Source organism: Siphateles boraxobius, unplaced genomic scaffold (assembly GCF_051911475.1).
Source record: "Siphateles boraxobius isolate OS27281-9 unplaced genomic scaffold, OSU_SipBor_1 46, whole genome shotgun sequence".
NCBI lineage: Eukaryota > Metazoa > Chordata > Actinopteri > Cypriniformes > Leuciscidae > Siphateles > Siphateles boraxobius.
In genome coordinates this window covers 8,889,565-8,907,365 of record NW_027509097.1, presented here as the reverse complement: position 1 = coordinate 8,907,365, position 17,801 = coordinate 8,889,565, and the positions used below count along the sequence as shown (strand labels likewise).

General features: G+C 41.5%; 1 protein-coding gene across 2 annotated transcripts in view; it reads left to right on the top strand.

The window, feature by feature from the left end:
• The first annotated feature begins 13,132 nt into the window (after positions 1-13,132).
• The window catches only part of afap1l2 (actin filament associated protein 1-like 2), a 46,935-nt gene continuing 42,266 nt past the window's right edge, over positions 13,133-17,801 (top strand). Inside the window, exon 1 of one of the 2 annotated variants that reach the window (XM_077200657.1) lies at positions 13,133-13,343. In XM_077200657.1, coding sequence (XP_077056772.1) covers positions 13,328-13,343 — 16 coding nt within the window. In that variant the 5' untranslated portion in view covers positions 13,133-13,327. The remainder of the gene's footprint in view (positions 13,344-17,801) is intronic. The other variant, XM_077200658.1, reaches the window with a different exon arrangement.

Here is a 17,801-nt window from a genome sequence, read left to right as displayed (position 1 = left end):
TACAATTTCGTACGCTATTTCATCACTAAATTCACTTCTGAGAACATTTGATGCGAGAAATTAACTGTGTAGATTTCAAATTTTGGCATTTTTATGAAAATTTATGGCGAATCGAAAATGTGCTCAAACGTTTTCGGAATTGAGAATCTCCATAAGCGCCTGTGGGTGTAATGTTAGCTAGCGAGCTAACCGGCCCACAGACTCATCGTCTCAAACTGTCAGCAGCGTTCTGTGTGCTCGACACCTTGTAAGTTCATTCTTCCAAGAACAACTAGCAAAAGCGTACTCCCCAAGAACACAAGTCCGTTCTTTGCATTCTTGGTTTTGAGAAACACCCATAAAGTCAAGGGAGAAGCCCATAGATAGAGAGTCCATAAAAGCAAAGGGACAAAATATTTCAACAACGTTTTTGGGGAATTAGGTGAATCAGATTTGACTTGGCACAGCTACTAGAAGATTTACAGCTTTCAGACAGGTTGCTCACGTCACATCTACATCGTCAAGCTGAGTTTGAGCCTGCGCAGTACGCTCAACCATCAGGAAGTGAGTTCTTCTAATGGGCTTCACTTTTGTCCGATGAAATCAAGTGGGTCGCTGTGTCCATTTCTTTTACTGTCTATGCTTAATTCATTCTACACTCATTCATAGAGAAAGTACTGTCAGTTAACAAAATTCAAACACTTGGCACTCTTAGCCTATGTCTTTATAAAGTTTTTATAATTTTATTATTACAAAAATGCCTTGTGTGCAGTTTAAATGTTTGTAGCCTATAGGCCTACAAATCAGTTGTTAATTTTAACATTTAATATTATTGTAGAAAAATGTACCTACCTGTATTCAAATTAATCGATATTGAATCGAATTCAATATAGATCGCAATTCACCCTTTGCGTGGAGTTTGAAAGGCGATCTGACCAATCAAAACTCCAAATCCGCCATTTTGTCTGACAAACAGACCAGACAGGAGAATTAGTAGATTAACATCAGTGGACTTGAACTTGAAAAATTGTGTGTATTGACATCTTTCTGCGGTTGAAACAATACCCTCTGATGTTCATTCATGTTTATTTTGAGCTATAACAGGAAGAGTTGATCAGTTCATGTGCCACTTGAACTGAGGCATCTATCATGACACATTAAAGAGCCGCAAAACGGAATTTATTGTTTGAATTTCTTTCAAAGATTACAAATTTCAAAGCTGAGACTTTGTTTCATACCAAAAGTAACCAGGTCTGTCAAACTGTTCTGTCTTTTCTGTCGTTGCGTTATCAGTGACCTCTTTGCTCTGTGATGTGTTTTTTGACTGTGTGAGAACATGATGTGTGGCGTGAAAGTCCATACCTTGTATCAACAGTAACCAGGGAGGCGGGTCTTTTTGAAGGGTTGAATTGAATCATGAAATTTGTGTCAATACCCAGGCAGCCCTACTTTTTTTCATGTTCGACAGACTGACAGATACCCACCAAAAGGTATAAATGGAGGTATTTAAGCAAGAAGATGAGTGTTTATTTGTATGTCTGGTTACCCATACCACTTTCACCCTCCTGAAAATTATAAATAGAAAAAAAAAACTGCTTTTTTCTGTGTTCGACAGACTGTGACACGGATTCACCAGTACCAAAAGATACACACACATACACAAAGTTCAGACCCCACAAGCCCCTGTCAGGGTGTCCTGAGTTGAATCTGACGAAAATGTGGCAGTAATTATAGCAGCTTTGCCAGAATACGTGCCACCCTGAATGTTCTCGATGGATCGTTCTCACACCAGAAAACTGTTTTTCCTTGTATGAGCTAGACTGAACCTGATCGCTCAACGTAGGAGTGGCAGAATAATATTATTTCATGACATAACGCTCTCCTCTTGAGGATCCATGGGAGCGCAGAACCGAGTTTGATCAGGTGCCTTGCTTTCACTGACTGTGTGAAAAGCTACACCGACTTGCCAAGGTGGGTTATTGTCAACAGTCAGCAAGACAGCACAGTAGGTCAAAACTTCAGAAGAACATGAATATGAAGTGTTCAGACCAGGTATTCAATCTTCTATCCTTTTATCTGCCTGCTGGTCAGTTGTTGTGTTCGTTGATGGATGGAATCTCATCGCCTCATTGCTCTGACTGATTTACTTGGCTCATCCCAAGCACCTCTTTGTGTACAAGGTTGTAATGGTGTTTTGTGAGTGTATCTGTCTATGTGTGTAACATGGGAAAGGTCCTTGAATCAAAAGGCCCCAGTGCTCGGATGGGGCTGAATCAGTGACCCCTGCTCTCTGACTCACAGCTGTGGAATGTTCTTTGTGCTTCAACAGTAGCAGCCAGGAGGATCTGCCAATGTCTGAACCCACACCATCCAGCTGATACACAGCATCCAAACAATTCAACCCTTTTCAGGCATCTGAGTGGCATTCCAGATTCTTTATAAATCTGTTACCTGTTCTAGGAGGCTTTGAACTTGAATCTAAATCTTGGAATCTGTACAAAAGCGTATTCACATTGTTCCTTTATGCTCCATGAGCATGAACAATATGACGCCCCTTATTATTTCCTTTACAAACAAACCTTTGGGAGGCAGACCACCCTCCGTCAGGCCCCCATCCCACACACGTCCCGCAAACAGTTTTTCATTCACACATCCACCTCTAAAGCCACAGGATCAGCTGAGCCTGAATACTGACTGGAAACCTGGTAGATTATCTAAGGAAGTTTGTATAGGGTTTCTCATACTGACTCAGTTAGACTATAGGGGATTGCCCTGTTGCTCAGAGATGAGTAACCACTGTTGCTCCAAAGAATTCTCACATCGGTCTTTGATATTGAAAATGGTCCCTTAATGCACAACACTGATGTTTTCCATCAATTGCAGATTCAAATCCATCTTCAAGCTGTTTCAAAACAGTGACTGCTGCCTTAACATGTGTCATTTCACCAGCATCACCAGATGGAATTGCAAGGAAAGGTATTTAGGAAAAATATATAAGATACAAATGATAAATAAAATAAATATGATTTAAGAATGTGCTTTGAATGTGACATTGTTGTTGGTGCCCAACAGGCTGGTCTGAGTATTTCAGAAACTGATGATCTACTGGGATTTTCACACACAACCATCTCTAGGGTTACAGAGAAGCTCCGAAAAAGAGAATTTATCCAGTGATCGGCATTTCTGTCTGTGGAAAATGCCTTTTTGATGTCAGAGGATAATGGTCAGACTGGTCAAGCTGATAGAAATGCAACATTAACTCAAAAAAACACTCATTACAACCGAGGTCTGCAGAAGAGCATCTCTGAACGGACAACACGTCGAACCTTGAACCAGATGGACTACAGCAGCAAAATATCACACCAGGTATTACTCCTGTCAGCTAAGAACAGGAAACTGAGGCTACAGTTCGCACAGCTTCAACAAAATTGGGCAATAGAAGATTGGAAAAAATTGCCTGGTTAAATGAATCTTGATTTCTTCGGCGACATTCAGATGATAGGGTCAGAATTTGGTGTAAACAACATGAAAGCATGGATCCATTCTGCTTTGTATCAAGTACCAATTGAGCATTGTTTAAATTGGTGGTCAACCGATATATCGGCCGATATTCATAATTGTTTAAATCTTGGCATTGGCCGATGTGCTAGAAGCGGGACTTTTTTTTTTAAGGCGTGTCTGACTTTTATTTTGATGTGCAGAGCTGAGAATGCCTGAGAACGGCACATTATCCGTCTTCATTAGTTTAAACTTTATGGTCTCTGTTTAACAGTCATATCTAATATGTTATTAGATACAACTGTTAAACAAAGTAAGTAAAATGGTATGTGAAAAAATATAGCCTGTATAAACATGTTACTGTGCGTGATGTACGGTTCCTGTGAATAGAATGCAGACAGGAGTAGAGTTTAGGTTCACTTGAGACGCGACAAACTTTAAATCCTTGATTTTAAAATATGCTGCGCTATATAAAAAATTGACAGTTGCCCATTATGTCATATTCATGCCATTTTCACTGTGTGTAGTATGTCAAATAGCCTTAGTTTGTCTTTATTTGAAAAACATATGATTACCAGTGCACAACCCAGAGTGCCCTGTTACAATTTTTCCTTTTTATTCATATATTTTTAAACAATTACTTTATTTGTGAAAAATACTGTAATAGGATTGCAGAATCAATTGCCATCTAAAGTATGAGCATGTTTATTTTAAATATGTATTGTTTACATTTATTTCATATTTATTTATAATTTATAAAATATTAATTAAAATAAATATATATGTTATATATACTCATGTAATTATGAACCAAAACATTTCCAAAACATTGTTGAATCTTTGCCACAAAGAATTAAGGAAGTTCAGAAGGCAAAGGGGACTCCAACCCAGTACTAGCAAGGTTTAAAGGTGTGGTTGATTATGATTTCACTTTTTTAACTTTAGTGTGTAATGTTGCTGTTTGAGCATAAACAACATCTGCAAAGTTAAGACGCTCAAAGTTCAAAGCAAAGGGAGATATTTTTTTTTACAGAAATCGCTACAACAAGGACTACAACAAACGGCTGGTAGGGACTACAATGAGTTTCTTCACGGATTAGTGACATCACTAACCCTTAAATTGACATAAACCCTGCCTCCGGGAACACAATTTATAGATTACCATGACAGAATATGCTAATCAATGGCGATAGTTCAAGACGATAGACAATCAAGAAGATAGTTAACTCCACATCAGCAACATAAATTCATCAACTAACTATTCAGAAATGTCCTGTTGCATTCTACAAGTTGTCACTTCTTCCTGAGTCTCTACCTTCGCTCACCCTGCTGGATTCCGTCGTTGTTGAATATTGAGTGAACAACCAGCCATATATGCTTACAGTATTAGTACCGTCAGATGAAATCCTGCAAGTGTCAGTGCCTTCTCCGTCCATGCAATACATGCACATCCTTGAATGAGTGGGGATTTCTAGCGCATTACTTGAACTTCTTAGGTTATGGTTTGACCCATTTGAGAGGCGGCCAAAATCAGAATTAAAAATGGACAGAGTAAGGCTCTTGAAGTCTGATGCTGAAAGACATGTATGCGCTTGTATCACTATCTGTCACATCCACACACACACACACACACACAACGCTCAGATTAATATTGTAAGTTACTGCATGATACATTTTAAACTAGCAGAATAATACAGCATCACGACACACAAAGTCTCACTTTTATCTATGTCTTTTAACTATTACAGTATTTCTAAGGGCAAAAACATGAACTGTAACTATTGGCTTTTTACATCAAGTCAGCTGTCACTTTAGCACGAGGTCCTGTGTGGTCGCACATTTGGCACAGGCAGCACTTGCAACTGTCAGTAGCATATAGCATTAGCTCCTTAGCCTGAGCCATAGATATATACACTAGATGTCGCCTTGGGGTTTTAAGCATGGGTCAAAACCGCCGCCATCTTGGAACAGGAGTCTTGTCATAGGAAATAGCTAGGTAATGCTGCTATCTCTGCCTGTACTTTGAATTCATGGATGATGCCGGACTTTTGTGCTGCTTATGGATGTTCACACGAAAGAAATCTAAAAACCAGACAGCAAGGGATAACATTTCACAAGAATGTGACATTTTTTAAATGTTTTCTCTGGACTCAATGATAAATACATGTCTGGCCAAAAAACCCTGAAAACAAACCAAAAAAAATAGAAAATTGCATTAATGACGATTTATGTTGATTTTATTTCCGTTGGACCTTTTCCTACATTGATGCTGATGCATTAAAGAGGAGGGGCTCCCCTGTTCCATGATGGCGGCTCTATTGATGCATTCTTCTAATGAACTGCCATAGCCAAGGCGACATCTAGTGTATATATCTATGAGCCTGAGCAAACTTGATGATCAGTCGATCTAGGGGGCGTGGTTTCAGCAGCCAGGAACCTCAGCTCCACCCACGCCCCGCCTCTTTGCCTATTTTCTGTTATCCTTGGAGTGACGGTCTGCCAAGATGAACATATGAAGTAGGCTATGTTATAAAAAATTATCTTGTGGGGTATTTTGAGCTAAAACTTCACATACACATCTGGGGACATCAGAGACTTATTTTACATCTTGTGAAAAGTGCATTATGGGACCTCTTTAAAAGAACATTTATTTGAAACTGATTTTTTTTTTGGTCACTTTTGATCAATTTAATGTATCACTGCTGAATACAAGTATTAATTTATGTAAATCTTATACTGACCAGTAGTGTATAAATAATTGTTTGCATATAATTAACATGCTCTGTCTACATCACTGTGCTACGTTAAAAGGTTATATCTACCACTGGCCTACTTACATGCTGAGAAAACAAATACAGCATATTACAATTTATGATTTATGCATCTAATCCCCTAGTTGAAAAATGCCTTGACAGGGAAGTGTAGAGATGGAAAGTTCTTGCAACCCCTTGGGGTTTGGTGGAGGGGTCAGCTTCTCAGAGCATGTGACTCCCATTCACAGACAGGAAGGGGTTCTCACACACTGACCGATTAACACAAAGATATGATGATGTTCCTGATGGACTGGCCTGTATTATTGTCCTTATACAGCAAACCAGTTTGTTTGGGCTGTAAATATTCCTGTTAGTTTCACTTGAAATTCACTGTGACAGCTGTGGTGGACCCCTAACCTGTCCAGACTAACCTGTCCCCTTAACCTGTTAAGTTATGTTTCCGCAAGTACATCCAACGGGAGGGACAAGAAGAATATAAAACCAGTTCACCCCTCACAGAAAGGTGTGAAGTTAAGGTGAGTTTGGAAATCCCTTTAAACTCTTTCAAATTATTAAATTAAAATGTGTCTTGAATTATTTTATTTACCAAGGTGATTACAATTTCCTATATGAATGTTTGAAATCTTAATTCCCTTAATCATCTAAAGTCAAAGTGTAATGCACACTTAATATTAAAAGTGTCAACATTTGATGTCAACACATTTAACACATAGGCCTGTAAGAAGCAGCATATATTAATTAATCCATTCTTATTAGAGTTGATTACTATTTTGGACTTGATAGAATGTAAATAAGCATAATTGGGGGACAGAATTTAATCATTTATGAACAAGCCTTTGAAAAACAGATATCTGTTGACTTTTAATGTGACTATTAAAAAAATGTCTGTGCTGTTTACGGTCATGTTTGACAGCAAGAATGCTTAACAGCTGTCTGTTCAAGAAACATTTTTATTTCAGTTATGTATAATTTTTCAATATCCAGATTATATTAGGTTCTTTATACATCAGGTGGTGCCTTAAACAGATTTGTTTTATTTGTAATTGTTCAGTGTAAACCGTTCATTTAGTTCAATAAGTAATATAATCTTGGGTAGTTAGTGTAGCTGAAGTGGAGAATGCTTTAAGTATGTAGGCCTAATTGAAATCACATGTAATCCTATCCAAAGTCACCTATAATGTAGAGTTTTTTTAAATTGGGGCCCAGGGACCCCCAGGTGGCCACAAAGGAGTTCTATATGGGTCAATGGAAAAGTGTAGAGAAAAACGTCTCAGGTTACGACTGTAACCATAGTTCCCTGAGAAAGGGAACGAGACAATGCGTCAATGGCGCTTTGGGAACGCCCCCAGCGTGAATGTGTCTGAAGCATCTATGTCAACTAGTCCAATGGAAAGAGTTATCGTCACAGGCGGGTGATGTCATGACCAGGAAATGATAAAAGCGCATCCGGTGCAAACTGGCATTAGCTTCGAAAATTGCCGAAGCAAGCTGATCACCGGGATGCAGGAAGTATGGCAGGGTGACGCATCGTCTTGTTCCCTTTCTCAGGGATCTATGGTTACAGTCGTAACTTTAGACGTCTTCTTTCGAGGGAACTCGCGATGCGTCAACGACGCTTTGGGAACGAGAATACCCAAATCGCCAGACTTTCAAATGCTTGAGTGTCAGTCTGTTGTCACACTGCACCAAGCACCTGGGACCCTGGGGCAGCATCCAGGTCCAAGCTGTAAAACCTCACAAATGTGAACGGTGAGGACCAGCCCGCTGCATCAGAAACGTCTTGGAGAGAAACCCCACATAATAAGGCTTTAGAGGCCGCCATACTCCTCTTAGAGTGGGCTCTGACCGCCAAGGGGCACAGTAGGTCAGAGGACTCGTAAGCAAGTGAAATAGCCTCGACTATCCACTTGCCAACCGTCTGTTTAGAAGCAGGAAGACCTTTCTTGGGTGATCCAAAACAAACAAATAGCTGATTGAACCCTCTCCATGGTGAAGTCTGATGAACATAAGGTTCAGCTTTTCCTGGTTCGAAGAGGTAAAAGGAGGAGGACAGAAAGCCTGCAGCACAATAGCCCTCGGAATCATGGTCGGCACCTTAGGGACGTATCCCTGTTTTGGATATAAGAATGCCTTGACCATTCCGGTGCAAACTCAAGGCAAGTGGGGGAAACCGAAAGGGCCTGAAGGTCTCCGACTCTTTTGAGGGACGAAATAGCTAGCAGAAAGATGGTCTTGAGAGTAAGACATTTTTCTAAAACCGAATCTAAGGGCTCGAAAGGAGCCCCGGACAGGCCTCCTAGGACTATTCCCAGGTCCCAAGCCGGTACCCTAGTGCGAGTTGCAGGCCTCAGCCTCAAGGTGCCACGAAGGAAACGAGTAATCAGGGAGTCTCGCCCCAGAGATATACCACCCACCGGGGCGTGGAAAGCCGCAATGGCCGCCACGTAGACCTCAAGCGTGGATGGACATAAACCCGATGTAAAATGCTCTTGTAGAAACTCAAGTACTGTGTTTACTGAACAGTTAAACAGATCCCACTGGCATTGGTGACACCAAGAACTGAAAACTCTCCAAAAGTTTCCTCGTAGAAGGAGCTCTGGTACTTAGAATGTTCTCAACAACCTTGCTTGAGAGACCACCCTCTATGAGTTAGGCCCCCTCAGAGGCCAAACCCACAGTTTCCAAATCTCTGGCCGGGGGCGAAATATTGTGCCCCCAGCCTGAGACAGAAGGTATCTCCTGATCGGGGTCTCCAAGGGAGAGCTGTCCGGAAGATGAATGTGGTCCACAAACCGAAATTTGGCTCGGCCAGCGCGGTGCTACTAGCAGTAGACTTATTCCATCCTGGCGGATTCTCTCCAGAACTCCTGGGAGCAGAGTAACAGGGGGAAATGCGTACAGGTGTAGGGGGGCTGGTTGAGTGAGGGAGAACCAGAGTGGACAGTGCGTCGTATGCTGAGATAAAAACAGATCCACTTCTGCAAGGCCATAAAATTCCCATATTTGCTCCACCGCCTCAGGGTGGAGTCTCCAGTCCCCTGGCCTCAGCCCCTGCCTTGACAGGGTGTCTGCTCCTATATTCTGGCCCCCTGGAATATACACTGCCCTCAGAGAGAGTATTTTCCCCAGGGGCCACAGGAGGATCTCTAGCGCCAGTTTGCAAATCGTACGTGAACACAGACCCCCCTGACGGTTCAGACAAGAGACCACCGATGTGTTGTCTGTGTGGACAAGCACATGATGGCCCTTCAGGTCTGGGAGGAAATGTCTCAACGCATTGAAGACAGCCATCTTCTCCAGGCAATTTATGTGCCAAGAGAGATGATGACTCCTCCACAGACCTTGAGCCGAGCGGCCTTCCATTACCACTCCCCAGACGGTGAGGAAAGCACATGAGATAGCAACTCGATGGCAAAGAGCTCCCAACACCGGACCTTGGGTTAAGACCCAGTGTTTTCTCCATATAACCAAGGCACGGAGGCACCGCCACGTGATCTTGATCATACAGAGGTGGTTTCCCCTCAGGGAGAACCCTCTGGTCCTGAGCCACCACTGCAAAGGTCTCATGTACAGCAGGCCAAAGGATATCACATTGGACGCTACTGCCAAAAGACCTAACAGTCTCTCGAACTGTTTCACAGTGCGTGACTGGCCTAGCTTTAGCTCTTTTGTGGCTGTAAGGATAGCACCTACACGAGCGGGCGATAGAACGGCTCGCATCGTGACTGAATCCCAGACCACACCAAGGAAAGTGGTTCTCAGCACTGGAGAAAGCACACTCTTCTTGGCATTGAGCCTCAACCCCAACATTTGCATATGAGCGAGGACGACATCTCGGTGCCGAGCCGCTAACTGTTCTGATTCCGCTAGAATCAGCCATTCATCTATGTAGTTCAGAATAAGTATGCCCTGCAGCCTGAGCGGGGACAGAGCTGCATCTACGCATTTCGTGAACGTGCGGGGTGATAAAGCTAGACCGAAAGGAAGTACCCGATACTGGTATTCTTTGCCCACGAAAGAAAACCTCAGGAACCTTCTGTGCTGAGGGAGGATGGAGACAGGAAAGTACTGTAAGCGTCTTTCAGATCTATCGTGACAAACCAGTCCTCGGATCTGATTTGAGTCACTATCTGTTTGAGTGTTAGCATCTTGAACTTGATTTTCTGTACTGAACGATTCAACAGACGAAAATCTAAAATGGGACGCAACCCTCCATCCTTTTTTGGAACAATGAAATAACGGCTGTAAAAACCCTATTCTCTGTCGAACTGAACTGACTGTTTTTGAACCCCCCTCAGAGGGTGCGAGTCTGAAGCAATGTCGAGTTGACACTGTGCCAGAAGCTCGATGGAGACCGCTGTGCCCCGAAGCACAGAGGGTGGCGGGGTTGACAGAACGGGCCCGTGAGGACACCGAGATGGAACGGGCACCGTATTCTGAGGTGTGTACCGTTCCACCCTGGTTGGGGCTGCCCTCACAGGTCTGACGCCAGTGACGTCAGGACCTTTTCTTTTGCGCCGAAGCCTTCTTAGCCTGAAGAACTGTCCTCAGATCCAGCTTAGACTTAGAAGACTTCGGCTGAGAGTGTCTCTTTCTGCTGCACACGATATAAGGAGCTTGACGGCTGGGGCTGCTCACAACGCCCTGTTGGACACGGAAAGGGAAAAATCTTTTGAATGCCTCCGATTGTTTTTTAGCCTCCTGGAATCTATCAACGACAGCATTAACGGCGTCGCCGAAGAGACCAGAAGGATCAACCGGGGCATCCAGGAGAAAAGCACAATCTTTTTCTTTTATCTCCGCAATATTTAACCAGAGGTCCCTCTCAGTGGCCACCAGGGCTGCCATAGACTGCCCAATTGCTCTGGCGGTCTCCTTGGTTGCCCTGATACACAGATCTGCGGCACGACAAAGTTCTCGAACCTCATCGGGCCCCACTCTCTCACTCCTGTCTATATCCCCCAGTAAGTCAGCCTGGTAAGCCTGAAGCACCGACATAGTGTGAAGGCATGCTCCAGCCTGACCTGCTGCCGTATATGCTTTGCCCACTAAAGTTGATGTTGTCTTTAATGGCTTCGTGGGCAAAGCCGAGGCCTTCAGAGACGATGCTGGACCGGGTGACAGATAGCTCGCAAGCGTCTGTTATGAGTCTGCCGGGGGCATCTACTCATAACCATACTCTTTCAACCCCTTTATTCATGAATAAATATGAACTTGGGGGCTGAATAGATGGGACAAGTATGGTTAATTCCACGATCTGGACAGCTTTCGAAGCCTAGCACGTCTAACTCCTCGGAGCTAGAGCACTGAAGCATAGGGCTCTCTCCCCGGCAGAAGGAACCGCAGAGTGGGCTTCTGACATCGGAGGGAGAGCACTGGATCCTCCAGATAAGGAAGGAGATAAGGCTCGGGGACCCGTCTCCAACTCCTCTGAAAGATCCTTCTGCGATCCCCAGGAATGCATTCTCCATGTTGCCTCTGCAACAGCGGGCTCTGCACCCTGAGGATCGCGAGTCCGGCCACCTTCCTTGAAAAGCGCCTTGCGAGAGCGGTGCATGCGAAGCGGAAGCATCTCGCAATGCTGGCAATCAGCCCCCTCGAAGGCTGATACCGCATGGTCCACTCCCTCACAAAGCTCGTGTGTGTCCCCACCCATTAAATAACGCGGGCAGGGAGAAGCACAGAGTTTGTAAAGTTGTTTCGCCATCACTTTCCAAATATATATATATATCACAGAAAACAGTAAATATAACAGACAGAAACACAGATCGCTTGCAGAGGCATCAGAAGCTAATGCCGGTTTGCACCGGATGCGCTTTTATGATTTCCTGGTCATGACGTTGTTGACGCATCGCAAGTTCCCTCGAAAGGGATCTACAAAAGGTTAAATAATTTTCCAAATAATATATTACACATGTTTATCATGTTTATTATAGCTACAAATTAGGTCTTTGTGAAAGATATCTAAATGCCTTTAAATTTTAGGATGGCCATATTTTAGATAATTTTAGAGCATAGCCTACATCTAACAGATTTAAAAAAACAAAAAAAGTCATTATTGCGCCAAGTAGGCGTAATTAATTCAATGCTAAAAACCAAATCTCAAAGACTGATCAATTTAAAAACTAACTAGGCCTATTTTAACAAACATTTGTGTGTGGAATGTATTTTATGTTTATTAGGCATCGCTTCTATTCCAAAAAAGTGCTTCACTTTTTCTCAGCGCTTAGCAATATGCTAGCAACAAGACTTTCCGCATGCAGAACGAGTTTTTGAGACGCTTCGAAGACATAACCTACAGTCTGAGCATATCCACCTTATTTTTCAACATGGCAGTAAGGTGTTTTTTTGTGAATGTGAGAGACTTCTGATTTATTATAGGGAAATAACGAGAAGAATATAGCTATCAAAGTGCAGTAAACTGTTTGCGATAGCTACAAGCCAGCATGTAAAAAAAAAAAAAAAAATGGAAGTGAATAACACGAGAAGCCAGACACATTAAAATTACAAATGGATAGGCCACGTTTGGTCTGTGGACGGGCCGTTTTTGCCTGTATAAGAGAAGTGGAATAAAAAAAACCCCGCAAGGTCTTCTTTCCTTTCCTTTCCTTGTTTTTTGTTTTGTTTTGTTTTGTTTGTTTGTTTGTTTGTTTTTACTCCTATGCGAGCGTAACAATTAAACAATTCCGCCTGGCAAGCACATGTTTACACAGAAAACAATAGAAAAGCGCAGGTTTTTCTAGTTTTTGGGAACAGACCCATGGAATCCAACAACAGTCTGTTATGGCTAAGCTATTGCATATAGGCTACTTTGAAAGTACTAGGCTACTTAAATATGTTTATAGCCTAGTATAGTAATTGCACAACTGATGACGTGCGCCAGAGGAGGCGCGGCAGTCGCGAGGCGCATCCGAAAGAAAGAGTTGTAGAAGAGACTAGAGGAGAGGATAACATCTCATCACATCACTTCAGAATCAGCCTGAGGAATCGAGTAAACCCGACACAAACCGCTCTGGACTCATCTGATTCATATTAACACAACTGACAGGCTGGAAAGTCCTCTTCACGTATAGAGAATGGATCAGCACAAAGGTAAGTGGAATGATTATGAGAAGTTATCGCTCGGAATCGGTTTGCATGGTGTCATGTCAAAAGAGGTTTCCGTACATCCAAAACAACCCGCTGTAAACAACTTTCAACTTTGCAATGTTTGCCAATCCTCACTATTTGGGTTAACGGATCGTGGGAATCTCTCTCCAGAGGGATGCAACAGGAGGAAATTGAGTTTCCAGTGAAAGTTGAATGTTGCTCTGTCTCGTTCACTCTGTGTGGTTCTTGCATTCTTTCTCAGTTTTGGTATTCTAGTAGTCTATTAGAGTTCTGAATGAATAAATAAACAAGCATGTATTCGAGAGATGCTCATTGGAAATCCTGTCCAGTTGCAACAATTGTACTTCCAGGATTCCTTGGATTCCTGTGGTTTAAGTTTTTATATGCATAGGAATGCAGACCCCTAATATTTCATGACTAAACTGAGATAAGACTCTTCTGTATAAGAGGAACAGCAGCTTTTGTGCAATCTGATGTTTCTGTCTGGAAATGTTTCTAAATTAATTATCTTCAGTTCAGCATAGCTTGAACATGTAATGTTAAAACATTACAAAACAATAATTATGGTCAGCTATAATCTGGTGGCTATTAGCTTGACATGCAAACATATAGAAGCAATAGATCAAAGTTCATGGACACTGCGGTTTGGACAAATTAAAACATCTTTACCAGAACAGACAAAGGCTTTCATTTCATAATTCCACTTCATATGCTGACTTTTAGTTAGAATTTGGTTTAGCTAAGGTCTGTTACTTCACGAGTTCTTGGTATTTGCACTGAACATGTCACTTCACCATTCCAGTCTGTAACTTTAGTTTAATTTGTTATAATGTATCGATGTTTGAGATATCACTCTTTGATCCTTTAATATTCAGCATCCATGCAAATTATATTACGACTAACTGAAAGCACATTATAATTCTACTTTAATGATTGTTTTGTATTTTTATTTGTCTCAAAGAGACAGTTTGCCCAAAAATGAAAGTTATATCTTAATCTTATCATCCTCGTGTCATTCCAGTATTATATTCCTTCTTCAGTGGAACACAAAATTAGTTTGACAGGATGTTCACATTGTGCTTTTCCAAATAATGAAAGTGAATGGTGACAAGGAGCTGCCAAGTTCCAAAAATGACAAAAAAGCATCAAAAAATTGCTCAACATGACTATTCTAAAGGCCCGTTCACAGCAAGAATGACAGCTATAAATATAACAATAACTAGTATCCATGCCAACACAATAAGGATTGGTTTATTTTAAGCCCACGCTGCAGTTGTCATCTTCTGCTTTACATGCTAGAGCTCATTGAAGTCAGATGGGTTCTGATTGGCTGTCAATGTTTGTATTGTTCATCAGCTGAAAAAAAATTGATTTGAAACTGATTCCAATTATTGTTCCTCTGTGTCATTACCATTATAACTGTGGTGTGACCGTGTGATATCCTTATTCTCATTAAGGCCTGTTCACACCAAGAACGGTAATTATAGAGATAACTATAATGATAATTATATTAGCATCCACACCAACAGGCGATAACATGCTGTTTATTATTTGTTGTCTGACACTTTAAATCCAATGTAACTTTATTTTGTTCAAAATTAACTAAATTTAAAGAATGAGTCAATACACCATCAACCCTTCTTAAAAACCTTTTTGTCTTACCCTAATTCACTATTTATAACCATATTCATCAGAACAGTCACACAGAGCCAAAGCACAGCCAAAACAATGTTCTTCCACAAAAAAATGTTTTTAACCACTAAAGAGCCTAAAGTTACATTGTGTACCAGTCAGGTGGATTCTAATTGGCTGTCAAGTGTCAGAGTGAATCCAATGATATTGTTACTCTGTGACACAAGATTTTTAGAAAACGGGTTTACAAATTGTTCAAGTTTTTGAAAACTATACCGTTATTTTCACGATGTAAACAACAACAAAAAATGTGAATTTGTGTAAACAGTGCATCATGCACATGCATATTACATGTTCAATCTATGGGCGCGTAGTGTTTCTTTTCAAAGTGACATCGCCAACTACAGGTCTGGCATTTATAATACAGCCTTTTTTAGTTGTTTTCGTGGATCCATAGGATTGTTTTGACAATGTTGTCATCTGTATGCGGAAAAAGCAAAGGAAACACTTCGTTGTTCTGTAAACATACCCTCAGATTTCGGCAATTTTTTTGCATTGTATAGGAAAAACAGCATCAACATTCTGGTAAACATCACCATAACAACATGAAGGTGAGTAAATGATGACAGAATGAACTATTCCTTTAATTAACAGGCACGTGTGACTTGATTAAATGTGGTGAGACGCTTGTGCACACTGTGATGGTTTAATGACAGCATTGTGTTGAAGCCTGGTAAATGCTATCAGGAACAGGCCTACAGTTATTGTGGTTAGACTTCTATGAGGCCATGCCTCTTAAAGACTCTTTGTGAATTTTGTTTTCATGAGATAAGACATACAGCGAGGGAAGGAAGATAGAGGGAGGAAAAAGGGATAGTGGGAGGAGGGAGATGGCATTTTAAGGAGTATTGCATAATTTCTCCTATAATAAAACACTGAGTGGGTGACATTTTTCTTTGTCATATGATGCTTTGTTTGTGTGTAACATAACATAGCAGAAACAAGTGCTGTAATGCTGTTTACATGATGAGAACTGGTTCACAGAACTATGTAGATGACATGAACATGCACGTTTTTAGTTCAGGATATAGCTTTGGGTTGTGGTTTTGGATAATATAGTGCTTTGAGCCTCACAATTCACTGTTAGTATCACAAAACTGTTGATTCTGGCATATTCGGTGTCCTTTTCACATGAAAATGCTTTTGTGTGGACATTTGAGCCTGTGAACCTGAACAAAGAGGCTTAAACTCTTGTTCCCATTTAAATAATGTGATGCAATAGCAGGGTGTGTTAAAGAAAAAAGATTACAGGTGAGAGCATCTAGAATTTCCATAAGAAATGAAAAAATGAGTCAAAGCACCAATCATTTCAATCTGAGAGGTGGCCAAATATACCTGAACAAAGTATTTAAACCCGTTCTCTTTTCTTATCCCTCCGGTTTCCTCCTTTCCCGCCTTGATTTCTCTCTTCAAAGGCAGCTCATTGAACCAGATCTCACCCTTGAGGTCCGGCATGATACCAGCATGTTTCCGGACCCACCCACGGGCTCCGCTGCCTGGGCCAGTGCTCAGAACGTGTCAGTGTTCCAGAAATTTGCTGGAGACACAGGGACGTCTCGTGCATCTTAATAATACAGCCTGCGTGCTGGAAGCAGCTCCAAAGGCGTCCCAGAATGAGAGATCAGCACTTTTTTTTCAAAATGGGTCCTTGAGTTCATACCCTCATTTCTCTCACTTCTGAAGACAGTCAACAGGGAAGCAGCATGCTTATTATTAGTAAACGAAGGAAGAGAGCAGATCGGAGCTGAAATACAGAGAAAAAGAGCCAGGACTCAGCACTTTTCTTGGGATTGGCCTGGAATAGAATCGGGTTCCAGAAGGACAAATCCCTTTTTTTTTTTTTCTTAAACCTTTCAAAACGGACCTACAATGAGCTCTGAGGTTATTAAGAGAAGATATATGCTTCTGTAGACCGTGAATTTGGCAACGCTGGATCCTCTAATCTAAAATAGTTACTGTTACCATGTAAACGAATGTGCCAAAAGACTGTCCACTCCCATGAAGCTTTGCAAATCAAGTCAGTCTCCACCTATATTGAACATATTTATTTATTTATTTATTTATTTATTTATTTATTTATAATAAATGTCTTTAAATCAGTAGTTATATTTTACTTATTTCTTTTGTTCGATTACATAATTTGCATTGCTTTATGAGATAAATCTACGGTGACCGAGAGAGCTCAACGTGCTGCAACCTAAAGAAGACGCATGCAAATAGAAAAAAACGCATGCATATAAAGAAAACACCCGCAAATTAAGAAAACATCTTCATCAGTTTCACATCACACGTGCTCCAAATACTCACAACACAGCCAAATACAGAAACGCGGTGCAAAAGCTCACAACACAACCAAATACAGAAACGCGCTGCAAGTAACACAGACCACAACGGAAATGTTTCCGGGGAACCAAATAAGTGACGGACCCGGCTGGGACGTGCTTATTGCTCATGAGCATCCCCATAGACATCATATAGATAGACGCCCTATCGACCGCTACTGCCTTTGGCGCGGACGAGCCGTGGGACCGCCATCTTAAACCGGTCACCCGCTCCGCTCAGTGTAATCTGTTTGGCAGGTGCAATGAGCTGCCAGCACATTTAATTAATCATATCTCACTGAATACCGAACTGATTTTCACGCGGGTTTTTTTGCTGCAAAGGTCATACACGTAGCTACGATACAGGACACATTGAATATTTTACTCACAAAATACAAACAATAGTATGGTAATGTTAAATGTTAAA